This window comes from Asterias amurensis, chromosome 9 (assembly GCF_032118995.1).
Source record: "Asterias amurensis chromosome 9, ASM3211899v1".
Lineage (NCBI taxonomy): Eukaryota > Metazoa > Echinodermata > Asteroidea > Forcipulatida > Asteriidae > Asterias > Asterias amurensis.
In genome coordinates, this window is record NC_092656.1 from 4,390,683 (window position 1) to 4,410,580 (window position 19,898).

The window sequence follows — 19,898 nt, forward strand, 5'->3', positions numbered from 1 at the left end:
ATGTTTTTTCTTGTTAATTGACAAGGACCGAGGGAATGCTCATTGCACCATTTTGCCCAAAACAAAATCCAGTAAAGCAGATATTTTTGTACAGTATTCTTTAAAGGCAGTGGACACTCTTGGTAAATGTCAAAGACTACTCTTCACACTTGGTGTATCTCAACATATGCATAAAATAACAAACCTGTGAAAATTTGAGCTCAATCGGTCGTCAAAGTTGCGAGATAATAATGAAAGAAAAAACACTCATGTCACACGAAGTTGTGTGCTTTCAGATGTTTGATTTCGAGACCTCAAATTCTAAATCTGAGGTCTCGAAATCAAATTCGTGGAAAATTACTTCTTTATCGAAAACTACATTACTTCAGAGGGAGCCATTTCTCATAATGTTTTTTACTTATCAACCTCTCCCCATTACTCATAATAAAGTAAGGTTTTATGATAATAATTATGAGTAATTACCGATAGTATCCACTGCCTTTAATTGCTTGTTAATTTATGACCGATAGCCAAATATCTGTCGACATCTCTGAGCTGTTTTCCAAGTTCTATGCTTGTATCATAAGAGGTTTTATATACAATAATAATGTTGTTGTTTTTGTTTTGTTTTTGTTTTGTTTTTTATTGACAAGGATCGAGGGAATGCTCATTGCACCATTTTGCCCAAAACAAAATCCAGTGAAGCAGATATTTCTGTACAGTATTCTTTAAAGGGTTTGGGTACTTTTTGTTTGACGCTTAAAACAAATTGTCTAAAAAAAAACCTGACGACTAATAAAGCTGAAACTTCAACAGGTAAATCATGATTACATAAATGTTCATTCACAATGACTAGGGAGTCACGTCGGGGCCAAAACTTGACATACAAAAGGTATCAAAACCATTTAAAAGCAAACAAGTTTAACTTTGTTGTGGTTTGCAGAGATCATAATTTTAAACGTTTAGCAAGTTCTTGCGCTTATATTAATAACAACTCAGAAACTCTCACTCGATGATGATACCTCTTTCGTCTAATCAAGTCAAATTGCCCAAATTGCTCTTTGTTTTCCAGAGAATTCTTCACAATCAGTCGCCATGACGAAGCCAGGCAAGTTACTGAGAAAGATGATCCCCGACGGAGGGTCAGAGAAGACTCTTCCGAACATGAACCCCGACTTGGACCGCTCCTTCCAGTTCCAGGCCAAGACACGCATGAATGTCTTCGGTATGATGCTGACCCTCAGTACCTTCTTCATCGTGCCCGTTCTGACCTACGTGGGCTTCTACTTCTTACCCGTGCATGTGCCTCCTCTACTCGGCATGGCTGAGCGGATCGCGTTCGCTCTGAGATGTCAGGGCTGGGCCATCATCCCGTTTGCTCTCGGTGAGTCTTACAGCTTTAACTTTGAAAATTTGCACGGTGTGGATAAACAGAAATGTACTGGTTAACTTGCGTGTACAACCATGTGTAAATCTTCTCAGAGCCAACAATCGCATATGATTGTACCCGCAAGTTACTTTTTATTTATTCACATATAGCTTCAACCACATAGCTTCAACTTTATTTATAGTAATGCCCCTAACCCAGCCCCATCCCGAGTGCCATTTTTTGTTAAGTAATGGTCACTGTCACGATCACAAAGAACACATTAAGAGGTGCAAATAACTTCTGAATCTGAATTTGAATTATATAGTCGGCAAAGCATCCCTACGGAAACACCACACCAACTTTTTTGTAAAGAAGACAATGAAGAAAGAATAACCCCTGTTGGTTAAAACCCACCAAGCATGACCCAATTTCATAAAGCTGTTTATTAGGAAATACGCAAATTTATTTGCTAAGCAAAAAATGAATGGATACCAGTCGCAACAACGTAAACTTTATGGAATGATGATTAGCAACTTGTTTTTGATAAGCATTATTTTTTCCAGATTTGTTCAGGGCTTTATGAACCGCTTGTATATACTATTAGGGACTGAAAAAAACCAATGCACATGCAAGGCTCCATTCCGGGCATCGAACCAGGGTCCAGGAAGGTGAACGGTATGGAGATAAAAAAAAACACTGAGCTAGACTTGGTATAAGTCCCGTTCTCGTGCGAGAGGTCCCTGTAAACATAACCCGCAGTTAATATAGCTATTAGTGGAACAGTTTTCTAGCGATGGCACGGGATTGGGACTTGAGTCAAGTCTACCACTGCGCTAACCCGACTGCCCTATTGACTGTGTACAATCTTTTAACCACCCTTCTTGCACACTATACAGGTATCCTCTCGCTCATGGTCGGGCGTCTTAGAGGCAAGGAACCCAAGGATCTTGTGTCTACTGAGCACTACGTTCGACACACCATGGAGCAGTACATCATGCTCTTCATTAATACCGTTGTCATGGTAACCTTCATACCGGATGAATACCTTAAGATGGTTCCAGTGTGTGTTGGCATCTGGGTGGTTGGTCGGTAAGTCTCTTGCACATAACAACAAATGTATTTTGTTAGCAACATAGATTGCTTTTTAAAGGCAGTGGACACTATTGGTAATTACTCAAAATAATTATTAGCATAAAACCTTTCTTGGTGACGAGTAATGGGGAGAGGTTGATGGTATAAAACATTGTGAGAACCGGCACCTTCTGAAGTGCCATAGTTTTTGAGAAAGAAGTAATTTTCCACCAATTTGATTTCGAGACCTCGGATTTAGAACTTGAGGTCTCGAAATCAACCATAAAACGCACACAACTTCGTGTGACAAGGGTGTTTTTTTCTTTCATTGTTATCTCGCAAGTTCGATGACCGACTGAGCTCAAATTTTCACAGGTTTGTTATTTTATGCATATGTTGAGATACACCAACTGTGAAGGCTAGTCTTTGACAATTACCAATAGTGTCCACTGCCTTTAAAGTCACTGGAGACTATTGACAAAACTCTAAGTAATGGAGAGCTGTTGAATGTATAATACATTGTGAGAAACGGCTCCCTCTAAAATAAAGTAGTTTTTTTAGAGAGAGGTAACTTCTCACTCAAAATAATAAAAATACCTCTTGTCTGAGGCCCTTTTTATGCATCTGAAAGCACACAAATTTGTTCAACAAGGATGTTTGCTCTTTCATTTTGCTCTCGCAACTTCGATGACCAATTGAGTCCAAATGTTCGTAGCTTTATTATTATATACATTTGTTGCGATGATACACACCCATCGAAAATAATGGTCTTTGACAATATTACTAAAGGTGTCCAGTGCCTGAGAAAACACAAGATGTTTTCTACACACCTCATTTATGTTTCTGTTTCTCCTTCCAGATTCATTTACTGGGCCTCTTACTCCCTTCGACCCCAGTATCGTGGGTTTGCCTACGGTATTGCCATGTTACCCAATGTCGCGATGATGGTTTATAATCTGATAGGAATGTTCGATCCAGGCTTCACCCATGGACTACATAAGTAAAACATCAGCCAAGTATTAATTTGACGAGAGTTAAGCCCGGTTCGTACTTCCTGCGAATGCGAATACGAAGCGAATAGTTAAAGTCACCTGGAAATAGAATTTTTTTTTCTTTCAAACATAAGAGTATATGCTTACGAACAATAAAACAATTTTTTTAGTATTTGTTTGTCACGATTTATATGTTTAAAAAATATGTAAAGTTGTTTGGGGGCTGACTCCGCCTACCCCTTTTGTGACGTCAATCGAGGCAGACTTTGCCTGCAATACGTATGGTAAACACACGTGCAAAGTACATGTACGTCCAAGTAGTGAGTTGGTACATTTCAAAAAGTGTTTTTCTGCATTCATCAGCAATACACCTGGTCGGCATTGCCGGGGGAAAAAATTGAAACGTACAAACTCACGACTTGGTCCGTACATGAACTTTGCAATTGTGTTTACTCTACGCATTACAGGCAAAGTCTGCCTCGATTGACGTCACGAACAGCGCCCTCTCGGGTCGGGGTCTACTCTTAAATTTGTAAATAACATAATAACTGATTTTTTTAAAACCTTAGTTAACTGTTAATTCACATTCCACTCATCAAAACACATATATTAGTGACAAAAGCTTTATTTTGAAAAAATACCACTTCCATGTGACTTTAACGTCACACATTCGCAACGAACAATTCGCAGCAGTTGAACTCTGCTCTCATACTCCCTTGCGAATATCGCTGCGAAAGGAGGGTTGTGACGTCAAATTCACGTCAAATTCGCTTCGCATTCACTTTCGCATGAAGTATGAACTGGGCTTTAGGATATTGATGCATCTGAGGTACCAAGCTTTGTCATTGCTTAAGTTGGAGTTGATTGATAGAGGTTTCCCAGAGGGCTGCGAGTTTTGATTGCTATTCAAAAATAAGTGGGTTGTTAGATTTTATGGATTGGTAACTTTATTTTGATCGCATGCCGTAAAAAAAAACTATTGCTTACATAATTAAATTAAAATGACTTGATGAGTTTTCAATTTCGCCCGAAATAGAAAATAATGCGAAGTTTAAATTGACCGCTAATTAAATCGTTTAGCAATGTTTTCCTTGGATGTGATTGTTTCCATAGACGTCTATTGTACAAAAGAAATAGATAGATTAATAATTAATTTAGTAGACTATTGTTGCTGGTGATACCGTAAGTATAAATGGCATGTTTTCTTTAGGTGTCGCCAGTGAACAATGGTGTCATCCTTGTACATAATGTTGCCAAAGAGTTCATTATAACCACCATAAGAAAGGTACTTTAGATAAAGGAACACGTTGCCTTGGATCGGTCGAGTTGGTCTTTGAAAAGCGTTTGTAACCGTTTGTTGTAAAATGTATATGTTTAGAAAGATATTGTAAAAGTAGAATACAATGATCTACACAAATATGCCTCGAAATTGCGTGGTTTTCTGTTTACCCTGTCGACTAACACGGTCGGCCATTTATCCCATAAATGGCCGACCGTGATAGTTCGCTACGTAAAAGGAAAACCGTGCAGTTTGGAGTGATACTTGTGTGGATCATTATATTCTACTTTTAAAACATCTTTCTAACCATATGCATTTCATAACAAACGGTTTCAAACGCTTTTAATAGACCAACTCGTCCGATCCAAGGCAACGTGTTCCTTTAATGGAAAATCAGTTGCGTTGTTGTGGCCGATGGGAAAGAAGGGCACGAAAAACACCACAAAGGAAAAAAATACTGAGTAAGAATGTTAAATAACCTGGGGTTGAACAAACAAATAAGTTCTGTGACCTCTGAATTAGCGTAGGACAGTCTAAGTCCGATTACCAGTGCCCTAAAATTAAACAAAGACGTAGTTGACAGCATTTTAAAATATCAAACTTACACGAATGTAGATAAACGAGTTGTTTTGACTTTTTGGATAAAAGCTTGTGATGTTCACATAATTTTTACTTAATTAATCCACAATCGAGCAATTAATTAAACGATAATTATTATAATGGCTTTTAAAGACGCTCTAATACGTAAACTAAATCACAGCTCTTACAATAAAAGTTAAGTAGGCCTACATGAAAAAATGAAAATAAATAGACGGCTGCCCAAAAAAAACTGAACTGTAAATGCAAATCTGATCTAGTATTTGTTTAAATAACCCTTGATTGAAATAATTATAGTGATTTGACAAATAAAACGTTATTTATGCCTATAAATCATCATATTGTGCAAGTTCTTTCATTGTACGTGTGTTAGATAAATATTACAATGCTGATTTTATTTAATTTAATTACTACACCACCCTGGAAACACTTGGTTTTCTTCTTAATCGTTCCTTGTTTTCACTCGACCTCTAATAATTAAATAATTAAAGTAGGCTTATTACATGTTGGCGCTGTCTATGAAGTTCTATGCGAACAAATATTACGCCCCTCCCCCCATTTAGCAATACAGTTTGTGTGGTAATTTTGGGGTGCACTAAAATAAAAATAAAAACCGTGTGTGAAGCCTCATATGAATGTAAACACCGCCTTTACTGTAAATCAAATGTTTGAAGGTACCACTTTTTTGACAAAAAGTCCGCCGGTTGTGCCCCTGGGGTTGTTGACTTTCAATTTGGAGTGCTTTGTGATATTAGTCCCTCTAAAAATTGCCACATTTTGCAGAAGAGTAGTAAACATTTATTTTTGTTTCCAGATGGCTGGCAAGTTTTATCGTTTGGAGTTGTACATTGGATGAGATTAGCTCAAAATCCATGGCTTTCCTACCCCCCAAAAAATGAAATAAAAACAAGATTAGATAAGTTTGTTAAAAAATATTGGGAGAATGTATTGTGTGCCCTTTGCTTGACCATTAAATGAGAAATGCGCCCTCATTGTCGTTTTCCCCCGCAGACGACGTTTAAAAGCGCGCCCTCTTTTTTCCCTGCCCGGGAAATAATCTTATCTGTTTATGTTTACACTTGAGACATCTGGAGCAAGCGAGCTGCACACTCTACACACACACATGCGTGTTTGATGTTGTTTTCATGGAGCAATAATAACCAAAAACGACTGGCTGGGCTGAAAGGTCGAACTTTTTATCAAGTTTCTTTTTAATGAAACGAATTGACTTGTGGTAGTCATTGCATTCACTGGTTTGCCTGTCAAAACAGAGGTAAGTGGATTAAATGGTTGGCGTTAGTTTTTACAGTCATTTGACCAGTTCGGGATCATTGACCAGTTCGGGATCACTTCAACTTTGCAATAACCAAATAATTATATCATTTCTCATTATTACCAATTTCTGTTGATAAATGTGAAGATTAACATCCATTAAACCAACAAACCCAAAATAAGGTGCCAAACATCATCAGCAAATAAATTATGGCCGTTTTCCTGAAGGTTGTCTGCAAAATTTGTTATTTTTTTGTTGAAAAATGTTGGTTGAAAAACACTGTTAAAACTTCTTACCTTTAGAATTGGAGTGCCGGGGCAAAAAATATTTATGTAAAATGATAAGAATGTGTAAAAAACATTCCTGTAATTACTGTGCAGTCATCTTGTTTCTTTGAGGAGACAAAGTTATCAAAATCTTCTTTGAGGGGGCAACTTACCCTTGACCAGTTCGGGATCACTTAACATCTCATTGCGTCAAATGGTGCCGCACTAACTTACTAAGTCTGGTAAAATCATACTACTGCAGTAGAAAGTTTATTTAGTTGATTTTGAGAAACATTACTTCAACAAATTCTTGTAGATTTTTTATTTTGTGAGAAAATTAAGCTTGGAGGGGTCAATAATGCTTTTTAGGTTCGCTTCACTTTTTCATTTGCCTTTGCTGTTGTTTTGTGGTTTTGTCGCTGGGTTTTTGCGCTGCTATTGAAGACACTTGCATGACATTCACTAAAGAAAGGAAGTCCAAGTCCATGCCAACACACCTCTGATGTGTCGTGTCCTTGAGAGACAGTTTTATGAATGGGAGTATGGGTTTGCAATAAAGGGCACTCTACTGATTCAGAATAGATTCAACTGATCCTGAACTGGTCAAACAGGTGACGATACTTTTCTCAAAGCCTCTTCAAAAGAACTAATCTTTTTTTGTCAGTGAATACTTGGTGAGTTTTATGACATGTTTAGGTAAACTGATAAACTTTTTTGTTTAAGATATCAAAGAGATTGCAACAAAAAACCATGTGAATTCAAGAAGTGATCCAGAACTGGTCAAACGACTGTAGTCATAAATTAGGACCGTCCATGGTCGATCTTGGAATGGAGGTAAAGCCGCCGAGAACCCAGCCACAGTTTATTACTTCCTTGACTTCTTCATCCATGCGATTGATGAATTACCACCGTGCTAAGCGGCAAGGTCACCGCGAAAGACTTGCCGGCTAGAGCTACACACACGAGCACGTTGCGTTGCAACCTTCTTTCTTTTTTTTGTGAACTATCGATCTTGTAAAAATGTAGTAATGATATGCAAACCTAGCCCAGGTTTGACTCCTCCCGGCCCTTGCAGGCAACGCGACCATAGGCACTGACTGACGTCCTACCAGGGCTAATATAATGCAAACCATACAAATTGTAAAACAATGGTACATACTGTAATTCAGGATTTAATTGTCAAATTAAATTAACTTATTTATTTTTGTATCAAAATCATTATATTTGTTTAGTTTTCGCAAATGTGTAATGACGGTATACGTTATTTTATATAATATTAATAATTTGCTGCCAAATTATATCAAAACTGAAAGAGTAAACACAAACATGTGAGTTCTCTACCAACGTTAATCGTAGAACTATGAGGTTCGCTCCGCTATCGTCACCACAAGTGGAACGTCTCCATGAGGATGATGAGTGTTCGTGGAGACGATAGCAGAACGAACCTCATTATCAACATTCTAGGAGTAACGTCGATAGAAAAGTGTTTACTCTTTCAGTTTCGATATTTATTTGGCAGTGGATTATTATGCTGTGCCTGTGTCACCGATTGTAAAAAAAAAAACATTAAACAAAATTTTCAGCAATTTCTGACTTTATTACCCTATTTTTTTTATCTTGGGAGCCACAAAATAGTAGAAAAAAAAAGTATAACCATTAAATTTTTAAAAACTAAATGCCGGAAGAAGAATTTATTTATTTTGGCCTCAGTGCGAGGATTCAAATGGGTCAAAGAGGGCGCTTTTCACTCTGCACCATAGAAATAGAACCCGGAGAGCGCTGAGTGTCTCATTGTGCGTGCGGTTTCATTGTGAGACCATTTTTATGGACGCGCACATGCCATTTTTGTAACGCGTGTATGGCAAAATATTTTGCCATACAATTTTGCCATACAATGACATCATCATTGACCAATGAAAACACTAGAAATGGTCTACAAATGTATGTGCGCTGACATCTTGCCATTTTGCCATACGCGCGTGTCACACGATGATAATTTTGCCATACGTGCGTATTGCGCGGTATTGATTCGCTGCGTCCACAGACGACACAGAGGGTGGTCGAGCGATCAGCGTTTTTCCGGGTTCTATTTCTATGCTCTGCACGTGAAATGAAATTTCAAATTATTAAACATGTGTTGCTAGTTGGAGTCACTTTTTATGTTGAAATTTAACTCGTACTGTGAGATTATAAAGCAAAACTTGTGCATATTTCCTTGTATCAAATTTTTGTAAGGTTGTATGAGGACATCATTCTTGTGGCAAAATCAAGCCAGATACACTGTACTGTTCTTGTTTGCCCGCTCTTGAGTTGACTGGCAACAATTTGCAATTCCCTCATGATAAATGTATGTTGTATTGGGCCACCTGTCACCAGTCTGGGCAAAAGCAGACCAGATACTAGTCTTGGTCCAAGACGTCACTATCTCATACTCGTAAAAGCAAAGCTAGCCGGCGATACATGGTCCATGTTAGCAAGGCTGGGAAAAAAATCCATGCAAAGGTCTTTGAACCACGACTAGCCAGATATACTGTCTATTTTCATCTTGAATTGTTCCAATTGAATGGTAAACACATTTTCTCATGACAGCTGTGTATAAGGGCCATGCCACACAAGGCAATTTACAGGCAACCAGTTAAAGGCAGTGGACACTATTGGTAATTACTCAAAAAAATTATCAGCATAAAACCTTTCTTGGTGACAAGTAATGGGGAGAGGTTGATGGTATAAAACTTTGTGAGAAACGGCTCCCTCTGAAGTGCCGTAGTTTTAGAGAAAGAAGTAATTTTCCACGAATTTGATTTCGAGACCTCAGATTTAGAACTTGAGGTCTCGAAATCAACCATCTAAACGCACACAACTTTGTGTGACAAGAATGTTTTTTGCTTTCATTATTATCTCGCAAGTTTGATAACCGATTGAGCTCAAATTTGCACAGGTTTGTTATTGTATGCATATGTTGAGATACACTAACTGTGAAGGCTAGTCTTTGACAATTACCAATAGTGTCCACTAAGCTTGGGCGATATGCCGATATTATCGAATATCGCGATATTAATTTGGAAACGATTTCGATATCGGATGGATTTGGTTTTAATCGAAATATCGATATATCGCGATATATCGCGATAATCGCGATATATATCGCAATATCGATTAAATATCGCGATGTATTTGCTAGCTGAGACATCTTGCACCCCATAGGTTTGGAGTAAAACCAGAAGAATAGGTCATTAGAACACCTCTCTTATGCTATGACTGTCTCTTCTACAACTTTCACTTGGAGTTTGAAGACTGATGATGTCAAATTTCATTAATCGCGATTATATCGGATATCGCGATATATTGTCGGCGATATATCGTGAATAAAATAAATCGATATCGCCCAAGCTTAGTGTCCACTGCCTTTAAGGCAATCTCCAAGAAGAAAAGGGATTCACATTTCCATATTTTTCTTGGGGATCACTTAGACATTGTTTGCTGATGACCCAGGTGCTACCAAACAAGCAATTACCCCCAAGTTGCCTGTAAAAGTTGCCCTGTGTGACAAGGTCGGCCTAATAAGGCCCTAAGATTGTGCAACCTTGCCCCACCTGCAGTCACCCAGTCTTGGTGAAAGCAGGGCCCAATTTCATAGAGCTGCTTAAGCACAAAATTTTGCTTAAGCAAAAAATTCATTGCTTAGTAAAATCAGATTACCGGCCAAGACTCCACTCAATTGTTATACACTCAAAGTAAACAACAGCTAAATACTAGTCATAAGCAATGTATATGGCATGAAATTTTGGCCAGTAACATGTGTAAAATAAGCGAGCTATTTTCGTGCTTAAGCAAATTTTTGCGTAAGCAGCTCTATAAAATTGGCCCCAGGTCAGATGGAATTTTCATCTTTGTAAGGGCAAGGCTGTTTTCATTTTTGTTTTGGCATCGATTCAATGCAAAATTGGTAATCGGTTTTTCACTATTCTCTTGTGACCCAGATGGCCGATCATTCTCGAAGGTTTGTCAGTTCATGTTTATGGTGGATTACATAGAAATGCTTACACTGCCAGCAACACTTTTGCTAGCAAAACCAATTCTGCGATGTTACATTAACAATTTTCCTCACAATGGTGATTGGGATCACCAGTCCTGGCAAAAGCAGGCCAGCATAAAATAACCTCCCTTCTCGAAACGTTCCAGTTGACTGGCAAAAGCTTGCTATCCCCCCATGATAAGACCTATTTAATATTTAATTTCTTTACGGAGAAAAACGAACCCCATGTGACCTTATAAAAAATTAATATAGACCTAACTGAGCAATCTGGATTCTGATCGTGGCTGAGAACAAAATAAACTATTTCTGTATGACCTGATAAAAGGGCAATCAGGACAGTATGCTTCGTTTTTGAAAGGGCACGGGCACTAAGGCATAAAGGGCACCCTATAAGGAAAGTGTAAATTTCTACTGGAGCATTTCAAGGGCACCAAGGCATTTTCTCCTTGGTAAAGGGCACCCTATGAGGAAATTGTAAATTTCTACTGGAGCATTTCAAGGGCACCAAGGCATTTTCTCCTTGGTAAAGGGCACCCTATGAGGAAATTGTAATTTTTTACTGGAGCATTTCAAGGGCACCCAAGGCAATGACCAGGAGGCAATTGAAGGCAATCGCCTTTGTTACCTCCGTGAAGTAACATCCGTGGGCCTGGGCCAAGTAGGCCTACCTGTTCCATTGTTAGCACACATGTAACATTGACTTTAATTCTATTTTAAAAAACAAAAAATTATAATGTTAGTTCCCAAGTGAATGAGTGAAATATATTTTTAGGCTGAGAGTCCAGAGTTTATTGTGGGGTATGTGTAATGCGCAGTGAAAAACCACCCAAGCATCGCACATAATTCAATATATCCGTCCGTAAAACATACTGCAATTTCCATACAATTTATATACATTTCTTGGCATAGGTATAATATTTTAATTTTTTACGCACTGTGCATTTCCCACAATGTATGACGCTGGAGTTCCAGCCTATGACAAAAAATTACTATTTAAAAATTGTGTGCATGAAATGTCTTATTTGAAGAAAAGTTTACATAGAAATTAAAACAACTAAATCATGTACACCACTAAGCTTGGGCGATATCACGATATAATCGAATATCGCGATATTAATTTGGAAACAATTTCGATATCGGATTGATTTGGTTTTAATCGAAATATCGATATATCGCGATATCGATTAATTATATCGCAATATCACAATGTATTTCCTAGCTGAGACATCTTGCACCCCATAGGTTTGGAGTAAAACGAGAAGAATAGGTCATTAGAACACCTCTCTCATGCTATGACTGTCTCTTCTACAACTTTCACTTGGAGTTTGAAGACTGGTGATGTCAAATTTAATTAATCGCGATTATATCGAATATCGCGATATATTGTCGGCGATATATCTTGAATAAAATAAATCGATATCGCCAAAGCTTATACACCACGTACATTGTGCTGTCAAAGTGGAGGGGGAGGGGCTAGGTAGGGTTAAAATTGTTATTAATACTAGTAGCTGGTTACAAAACAAGTAGACTATGCCTCATCAATTAGTGAACTTGATCACTGTAGCTTGCAAGCCTGAGGAAACCTGTAAACAAGGGTGCCTGCTATGTGAACCAGAAACACCAGGGATACTAAATTAGATAGGTACACAGCTCATTTACAAATTATTTTTTTAGGGGAGGTAGTGGTTTGCACAGTGTACAATGTTTGTGGAAACGTCGATCTAAAGACAAGTAGATGGACAGTAGGCCTATGGGCTCCAACAATCCCAGAAAAAAAGGCAATAAATACATGTACATCTGTTTACTCAGACCCCCTTGGTATGATGTTAGTACATCAGTTTATCCACATGAATTGCAATCTTATCTAGTGTGTGCGTTTAATACTACATTGTATGATATTAATCCGGATTAACCTTGCAGTGTACAGTCTCCATACAATGTACACGTTTGTTCAGTTTTGTGCAGGTAGAAATAATTATCAAATCTGCTCGATGTAATTGCATTGTTACATCCAGGTCTGTCATAAAGTATCAGAATAGGCCTAGCATTGTGACAGCCAGGTACTGCCCTTATGTAGATGCAGGGTATTGTTTTTCTTCAAAATTACTAGACAAGTACATTTCATTCAGCACTATGCTAAATATTTCTACTATAAACAGATTTTGTGCACACTAAATTGAGTAGCCAAAGTCGATTTTAGTTTGCTATCAAATGTCAACATTTTGCAAAGCATTTTGCTCTGTTTGGCCTTATACAAGCGAACTTGTTCATTCACTGGAGTAGACGTATTGAAACTAACACTAAACACATACTATATAATATAAAAATGAATTTAAAGGAACGTTACAGAATTGGTGAGAAACAAAAATCGTGAAGATCACAGATTTACATAAAACTTACACGGTCTAATGATGATTGATAGTTGAAAACATCCCTTGAAATATTTCTGTCTAAAATGTCATATTTGATGAGATTCAAAAAAATCTAACTTGGCGTTTGGAGTTTATCGCTCAGTGAGTGTTTTATTTATTTTTATTTTGGCATCGATGCAATGCAAAATTTGTAATCGGTTTTTCACTATTCTCTCGTGACCCAGATGGCCGATCGATCTCAAACTTCTACAGGTTTGTCAGTTTATGTATATGGTGGATTACATAAAGTGCTTACACTGCCAGCAACTGTTTTGTTAGCAAAAACCAATTCTGTGATGTTCCTTTAAGTAAATAATAAAAAAAAACTCTAGAGATAACAATTTATTATTTGTGACATTGAATCTTACATGTCAAGTCTAACCTCTTGCTGACCTCATTTTGCTGGATGCGTTTTTTATTATTATAAATTTCTTACATGCATGATTGGTTTATTCGACCGCAGGCTTGTGGGGTGTTCGCTCAAAGATACATGTTGGCCTGGACACAGATAGTCAAATGATTTAGGAGTCCCGGTAAAAATATTGCGTGAAATGGAGTGTTTTGTGTTTGAGCATTAGTATGACATTTAATTTAAGATTGTGTGTCGTCCTATTTTTGTATAGAAATGATATTTCAGATCTTTAACTGGACTTACTTACAAAATTTGCCAACTTTGATTTTCATTATGTAGGGCCTAATTTGTCAATTTGAGCTGATTTTTATTGATGTAATATCTGGAACATATAGCCACACAGCAAAAAAGACAAAAGAAAAAATGACAAACAAAAATAGAATTGTTTTAAAAATGACCTTAACAAAAACAAAAAAACAATTAAATAAAGAAATAGTTTGATAAAAAGACAAAAATTGACATGCTTCAAAAGCAGTTAATTTAATAGTTCTTGTCGTTAATTTTGAACCTATTTAAAGCAGATTTAAATCTAAAGATGCAAAATCTAGAAAAAGAAACATCCTGTTGCATAATTAACATCAATGTTTGACTATAATATTCAAAATGATTTGTCATGAAACCTTTCAATAGATATAAATAAAAATGGTTATAAAAAATCACTGCCTAAAGCAGATACTGAGCCTTGCAAGAGGCTTTCTATTTTAACCATTGTGGCATTCATTTAAAAAAATGCTCCGCATAAATAATAAATGCCCTGGGGACTAGTCCTAACTTAGTGACTAGTCCTAGGAGATATGAAAAACGTATGACTAGTCCTAAGTTAGGATGAGTAACTTGTCCTAACTAGAGATATATAAGACTAGTCTTAACTCTTTGTGAACTCCACCCCTGGTGTTCTAAGACACAAATTTATTATTGACAAAACCTTGAAATATGCTTATTAAATGAACTCGGGGATGTTTTCTGTGGTAAAACACTAAAAGTCCCTGGAATTGGAGTCCCCCTACTCAGACACTGTGCAAAAACCTCACTGCACCCAGAATTTAAATAATTGAAAATTACATCAACTGGCAGACAAAAGAGAAAATAACGACCAAAAATCAATATTTGTCAATGGTCATAATTGGCATTGTGTTGTACACGCTCCCTCCTGTTGTATACTCTCCTACAGAGAATAACAGTGTGCGATACCAGTTTATCTATGTGTAATCCACACATACTGCATACAAAGTCCAAGCCTCAGTCATTGAGCTGTGTGATGATTTATAATACTAGCCCCGCCCAGCCACGCGACGCACCAATAATAACCATTGAGTGCTGCCACGCGCATTTGGACGAAGGGGAAAAGAAGGGATAATCTCTGATGGTGTGTATCATTGGGTTGCAGACTACACAGAGAGGTTTTTTTATATTTTTATTTTATGCATTGCCTGTAGCGATATAACACAGTCAACCTGCGGTGACTGACTGTGGTGCATTGGTGTATGTATGTGTGTGTTTGCCAATGTGTTGAACAGCCGTAGCAATATCATGGAGGCCACGTCGAGGTGATTTCCTTCTTTTGTTATGTTCTTCTCACCTCCGACGAACCGGGTTAATACCAACCATGATTAAAAATTCTCCGCTTGCAGAACAGTAGGCACTGATTTGTAGGTGGTTGTCTTGGACTGGCCGTGTGTGTGCGTACATGAGGTAGCGTTCATTGCTTTCCTTAATTGTGCTAATTTGCTTCTCGCTCTTTGTATCCCCGGCCTGTAATTATTAGGGGGTGCATGGATGGAGATGGAAATCGCCCGTAGTGTTATCGTCGGAGGATGTTCTATGTTGATGAGGACCATGACGACGTTAATGATGCCGATGACGACAGTGGTGACCCCTTCGTGCACTTCATGACCTCGTTCTCGTCGATGACAAGTAGTCTACACTGGTTACCCGAGCTACCGCTCTCCCTCTGTGTGTATGCACAGGGTTTTAACTCGCACACACACACTGTAACTTCACACTATACCCTAGATATACCTACCCGGGCGACTCCACCATCACCATGCAGAAGGCTGTACGTTACGAGGAATCCCAACTTCTGCAGCTTGCCACAAGGGCCAAGACGGACCACATGATCGCCGGTACACTGCAGAAAAAGAGCTCCGACACGGTCAAGTGGAAACAGCGTTTCTTTGCCCTGTATCAAAATCTACTTTTTTACTTTGAGAGCGACACCTCCCAGAGACCTGTTGGATGGATCTTCTTGGAGGGGTGTTACTGCGAGAGGTTGGCGTCCACCAGGAACAGCAAGGAGGAAAACAAGGTATGTGCTGGACGACTATATTTTTGTTTACGAAAATATTTGATTTGTTGTTCTTTTTCAGCAGTAATTTCTAAAAAAGGGATGCGTTATGCCTTTTTTACATCAGTTTGTTGAAGGGAAAAACTAAATTGCTGCTTGTTTGGGAAGAAATTTGTAAAATTAAAACTATGCAAAACTGCTTACTGACTAAAATGACCTATAATTTGCATGTTTTTGACCCTAACAGAGACTTTCTCTAGCTTATTATGGATGTGGAATGAATATTCATGAGTTAGTTTACAGCCAAAGTAAACAAATTAGAATTTTTAAAATTTGTCTGTATTCTAAACTACATTGAATACAGGATAGTACTTATTTTACTTTGCGTTCTGTTTAAACTCCAATAAATAAGTACAATTTTTTTTAAATCAAACTCATCTGTTTCGGAACAAGCAACCCCAGTGAGAACTAGAATGTTTCAATGGGTTTTTTTTATGAAGAAGTCATGACGTAAAAAATACCCCCCAAAAAATAGGTAACTTTATATATTGCCCTTTAATCGATCTCATTCTTGACTTTACATGCTGGTGCAATACTGACTTAATTGCATGGAGACGGAGTTCAAGTTGACATCAATACTCATCAATATGGTTATGAATAATAAAACAAAAAAGTAATCATTATGAAGGGCATGTACCCGTGATGTAGTGCAATTGAGTAGACTGGTGATTTACATAATCATGCAGATTGGAGAGGTCAAAATGTACAAGGTGAATTACAGCGACTGTATTTATGTAGTCATTCGGGCGAGTGATACAGTCAATTCGAGAGAGTTACTGGTACAATATTGCACACGTAGTTCACCAATCATAAAATATTACTCTCTGAATTCCACCGGAAATTAACGAGTTTGGGCTTACTCTTCCTTGCGGATGCCACTTTCAGGCCTGTATGCTTTGTTTTTGAAAGGGCAAGGCTTTTTTTCCCTTGGTAAAGGGCACCCTCAGTTCCGGAGATTTATTACTGGACGATATTGCACACGTAGTTCACCAATCATAAAGCGGATGCCACTTAGTTGCAGGCCTGTATGCTTCGTTTTTGAAAGGGCAAGGGCACCATGGCATTTTCTCCTTGGTAAAGGGCACCCTATGAGGAAATTGTAAATTTCTACCGGAGCATTTCAAGGGCACCAAGGCAATGACCAGGGGGCATGGAGGTATCGCCTTCGTTACCTCTCTAACTTTATGCAACTAGTGCTAGGCGAATAGTGAAATTTGGTATTCGGTTAACCGCTGGCCAACTATCAAAAATTAACGGGATATTCAAATATTTTTTCCCGCCGCTAGAGGGCGCTATTAAAAAAAAGGCGCTGTTCGTTTGTGAATGAGATCTTATGGGCGGATTGATATAAGTTATAGAAAGTTTCATAAAAATAACCGAATCAAATTTAAACTTGGCGATTTGCTTTTTCTTTTGATCGTGATTGACTGTACGTGAAGGAAAACTTTCGTAATCTTTGAACAAATTACGTCAGAAATGTCATTGTTTTAACTCTTCGTGGAGGTGAGCATTGTTAAATACTTAATTTATGCTGTTTTATGTTGCCTTAATAGAAGTTTCATGAGGGTTCAGACAAAACATTCATATCAGTTGTCGCCCCGACAATCACGGGTAATAGGAATATCCGGTTACTTGGTTGTAATTACAGGACTATCCGGTTTATTAATAGGTATCCGCGCCCCTTGCAGATACGGATAGGAAAACCTATTCGCCATTAACCGGATATTCAAATTATTCGCCCAGGCCTATATGCAACCCATATTAGTTTTGGATCGTAATTAGGAGGTTTTCTGCGTTCTAAGGCATGATGTTAAGACTGGACCGAAGGCTATTGTAGCTAGAGATTTCAGCATCGGGCCAGTCAACTTATGATGGGACAAGCCCAATGGTCATTGTGTTTTTCAATTGAATATTAATAATACCTCAATGTGTAATATCTTCAACAGCCTTCAACAGCAATAAATGATGTTCAAGTATTGACTCTGAGTTTGATATTATCTCGTTCAATATGAAAGATAAGATAAATCTTCCTATATGTATGTCAGAGAGCTTGTTCAAACAAAAACAGTCTATACGTTTTTAAAACTGTGTCATTTTAATTTTGGTCTTTCAAAACAATTCTGGCCCAGTAAACATTTTTAGCTACCAGCCCTGGGGTGGATTTCACAAAGGTAGTCCTAACTTAGGACTAGTCCTAGGCAATGCTAAGAGATAGGACTGGTCCTAAGTTAGGATGAGTTACTGGTCCTAACTTAGGACCAGTCCTATCTTCTTAGCATTGCCTAGGACTAGTCCTAAGTTAGGACTACCTTTGTGAAATCCACCCCTGCAGTCCTGTGGTTTTCCCCAAAAAATACCAGCCCTTTGTTCTTATAATATCTTTGTTTTTACCCTATTTCATGAATCAATCCATATTATATAACATTTATTTATTTACTTAGGCATCATCCTAAAAGCCGAGGCTTGTGGTGGATCTGCCCGTTACAACAATACAAAACAAAACCGGATAACAACACTAAATAGACAAATAAATAAATACTAACTGAATTGAGTACAGATTTTTTGGGGGGTGGACATCTTTTTTTAAATTTGAGTGGGAAATGCTAACTGAAAATTGTCATGACAGGCCACCAAATAAAAAAAAGGTGCACACACTTGTGTTCCCCCCCCCCCCTAAAATTTAACCTTAGTTCCTTCGCTGTTACCGGCTATAGGCAGTCTGTTAACTGTGTGCACTGTATGTGCATGGCAGCGATTGTGAAAGAGAAATGCAAACAGAAACCTGGCCAGAAAGCCCAACCCCCCCCCCCCCCAAAAAAAAAATGGTGCACTAACTTGTGCCGCCCCCCCCCCCCCCTTAAAATTCTAGTTTTGGCTCCCCTACCTGCATACCTTCCATGAAACTGTTTTGGAAGCTGGTTGACAGTGTGACAGTGCATTGCAGCGATGTTTGTAAATTGCATACAAAGTGAGCGAGGGGAAACTGTTTAATAGCTATACAGCCGTCAAACAGTGTGTGTACATGTGACAGGGATCAGTAGGGGTGCAGATCTACCACTTGACAATCACCGTGCTAGATGGGGACCACAGGGTTCAAGTCCCACTTGGGTCGTGGGGATAGATCGTGCTGTCAATGTTTGGACATGTATTGCCTGGGACAGCTATGAGGCCCCTGGATGACAAACTATGAGCAGGTACAGCAAACAAATGCAGTTGAGGATTGAACTGCAAAATTTTTAAAGCTTTTAAAGGGAAAATATACCTCGAGGTAAATTGGAAACGTTTGGTTGTTTTATTCCGGGATATAAATATACAATTAAATTAACCTCTGAAAATTTCACAACAAAGATGGACTGCATTTTTGAGGTACAAACTGTATCGCCGAATATATCCGGAGCAATGTCCACACAGGACAGAATAATTCAAAAATGGAATACACAATCTGAGAGTCGTTAATTTTTTTGATTCAAATTTTTGGGAATAGAGTTGTATTTTTCTATAACCACATAATGATTTGAATGATATCATTTGTAAATTATTTGAATGCTTTGTACTCTCGAAAAGAGCCATAGGCTTCTATTCAAGTCAGTTTTTTATTGCCATTAATTTTATGAGTGACAACCAATCATATACAATTCCCTTTAAGTATTTGGTTTGTTTGATCTAAAAAACACAGATTTGTTATGTTCTTTTTACGGTCCTGAGTCAAAGTCCTGTAATTTTATTTTGAAGGATTTAAGGTTGTTAAAGGAACACGTTGCCTTGGATCGGTCAAGTTGGTCTTTTAAAAGTGTTTTTAACAGTTTTTTTATAAAATGCATATGGGTAGAAAGAAGTTGTAAAAGTAGAATACAATGATCCACACAAAC

General features: G+C 38.0%; 2 protein-coding genes across 4 annotated transcripts in view; both read left to right on the plus strand.

Moving 5' to 3' along the window:
* Positions 1-1,074: 1,074 nt before the first annotated feature.
* LOC139941892 (transmembrane protein 79-like) lies at positions 1,075-5,554 on the plus strand. The gene is made up of 3 exons (XM_071938539.1): positions 1,075-1,363; positions 2,245-2,437; positions 3,279-5,554. Exons 1-3 carry the CDS (start codon positions 1,075-1,077, stop codon positions 3,421-3,423), a joined length of 627 nt encoding a protein of 208 aa, XP_071794640.1. The 3' UTR covers positions 3,424-5,554.
* An 835-nt stretch (positions 5,555-6,389) lies between these two features.
* Positions 6,390-19,898, plus strand: part of LOC139941398 (ras-specific guanine nucleotide-releasing factor 2-like) — a 103,333-nt gene continuing 89,824 nt past the window's right edge. For all 3 annotated transcript variants that reach the window (XM_071937868.1, XM_071937869.1, XM_071937870.1), the window contains exons 1-2: positions 6,390-6,560; positions 15,451-15,990. In XM_071937868.1, coding sequence (XP_071793969.1) covers positions 15,730-15,990 — 261 coding nt within the window. In that variant the 5' untranslated portion in view covers positions 6,390-6,560; positions 15,451-15,729. The remainder of the gene's footprint in view (positions 6,561-15,450; positions 15,991-19,898) is intronic.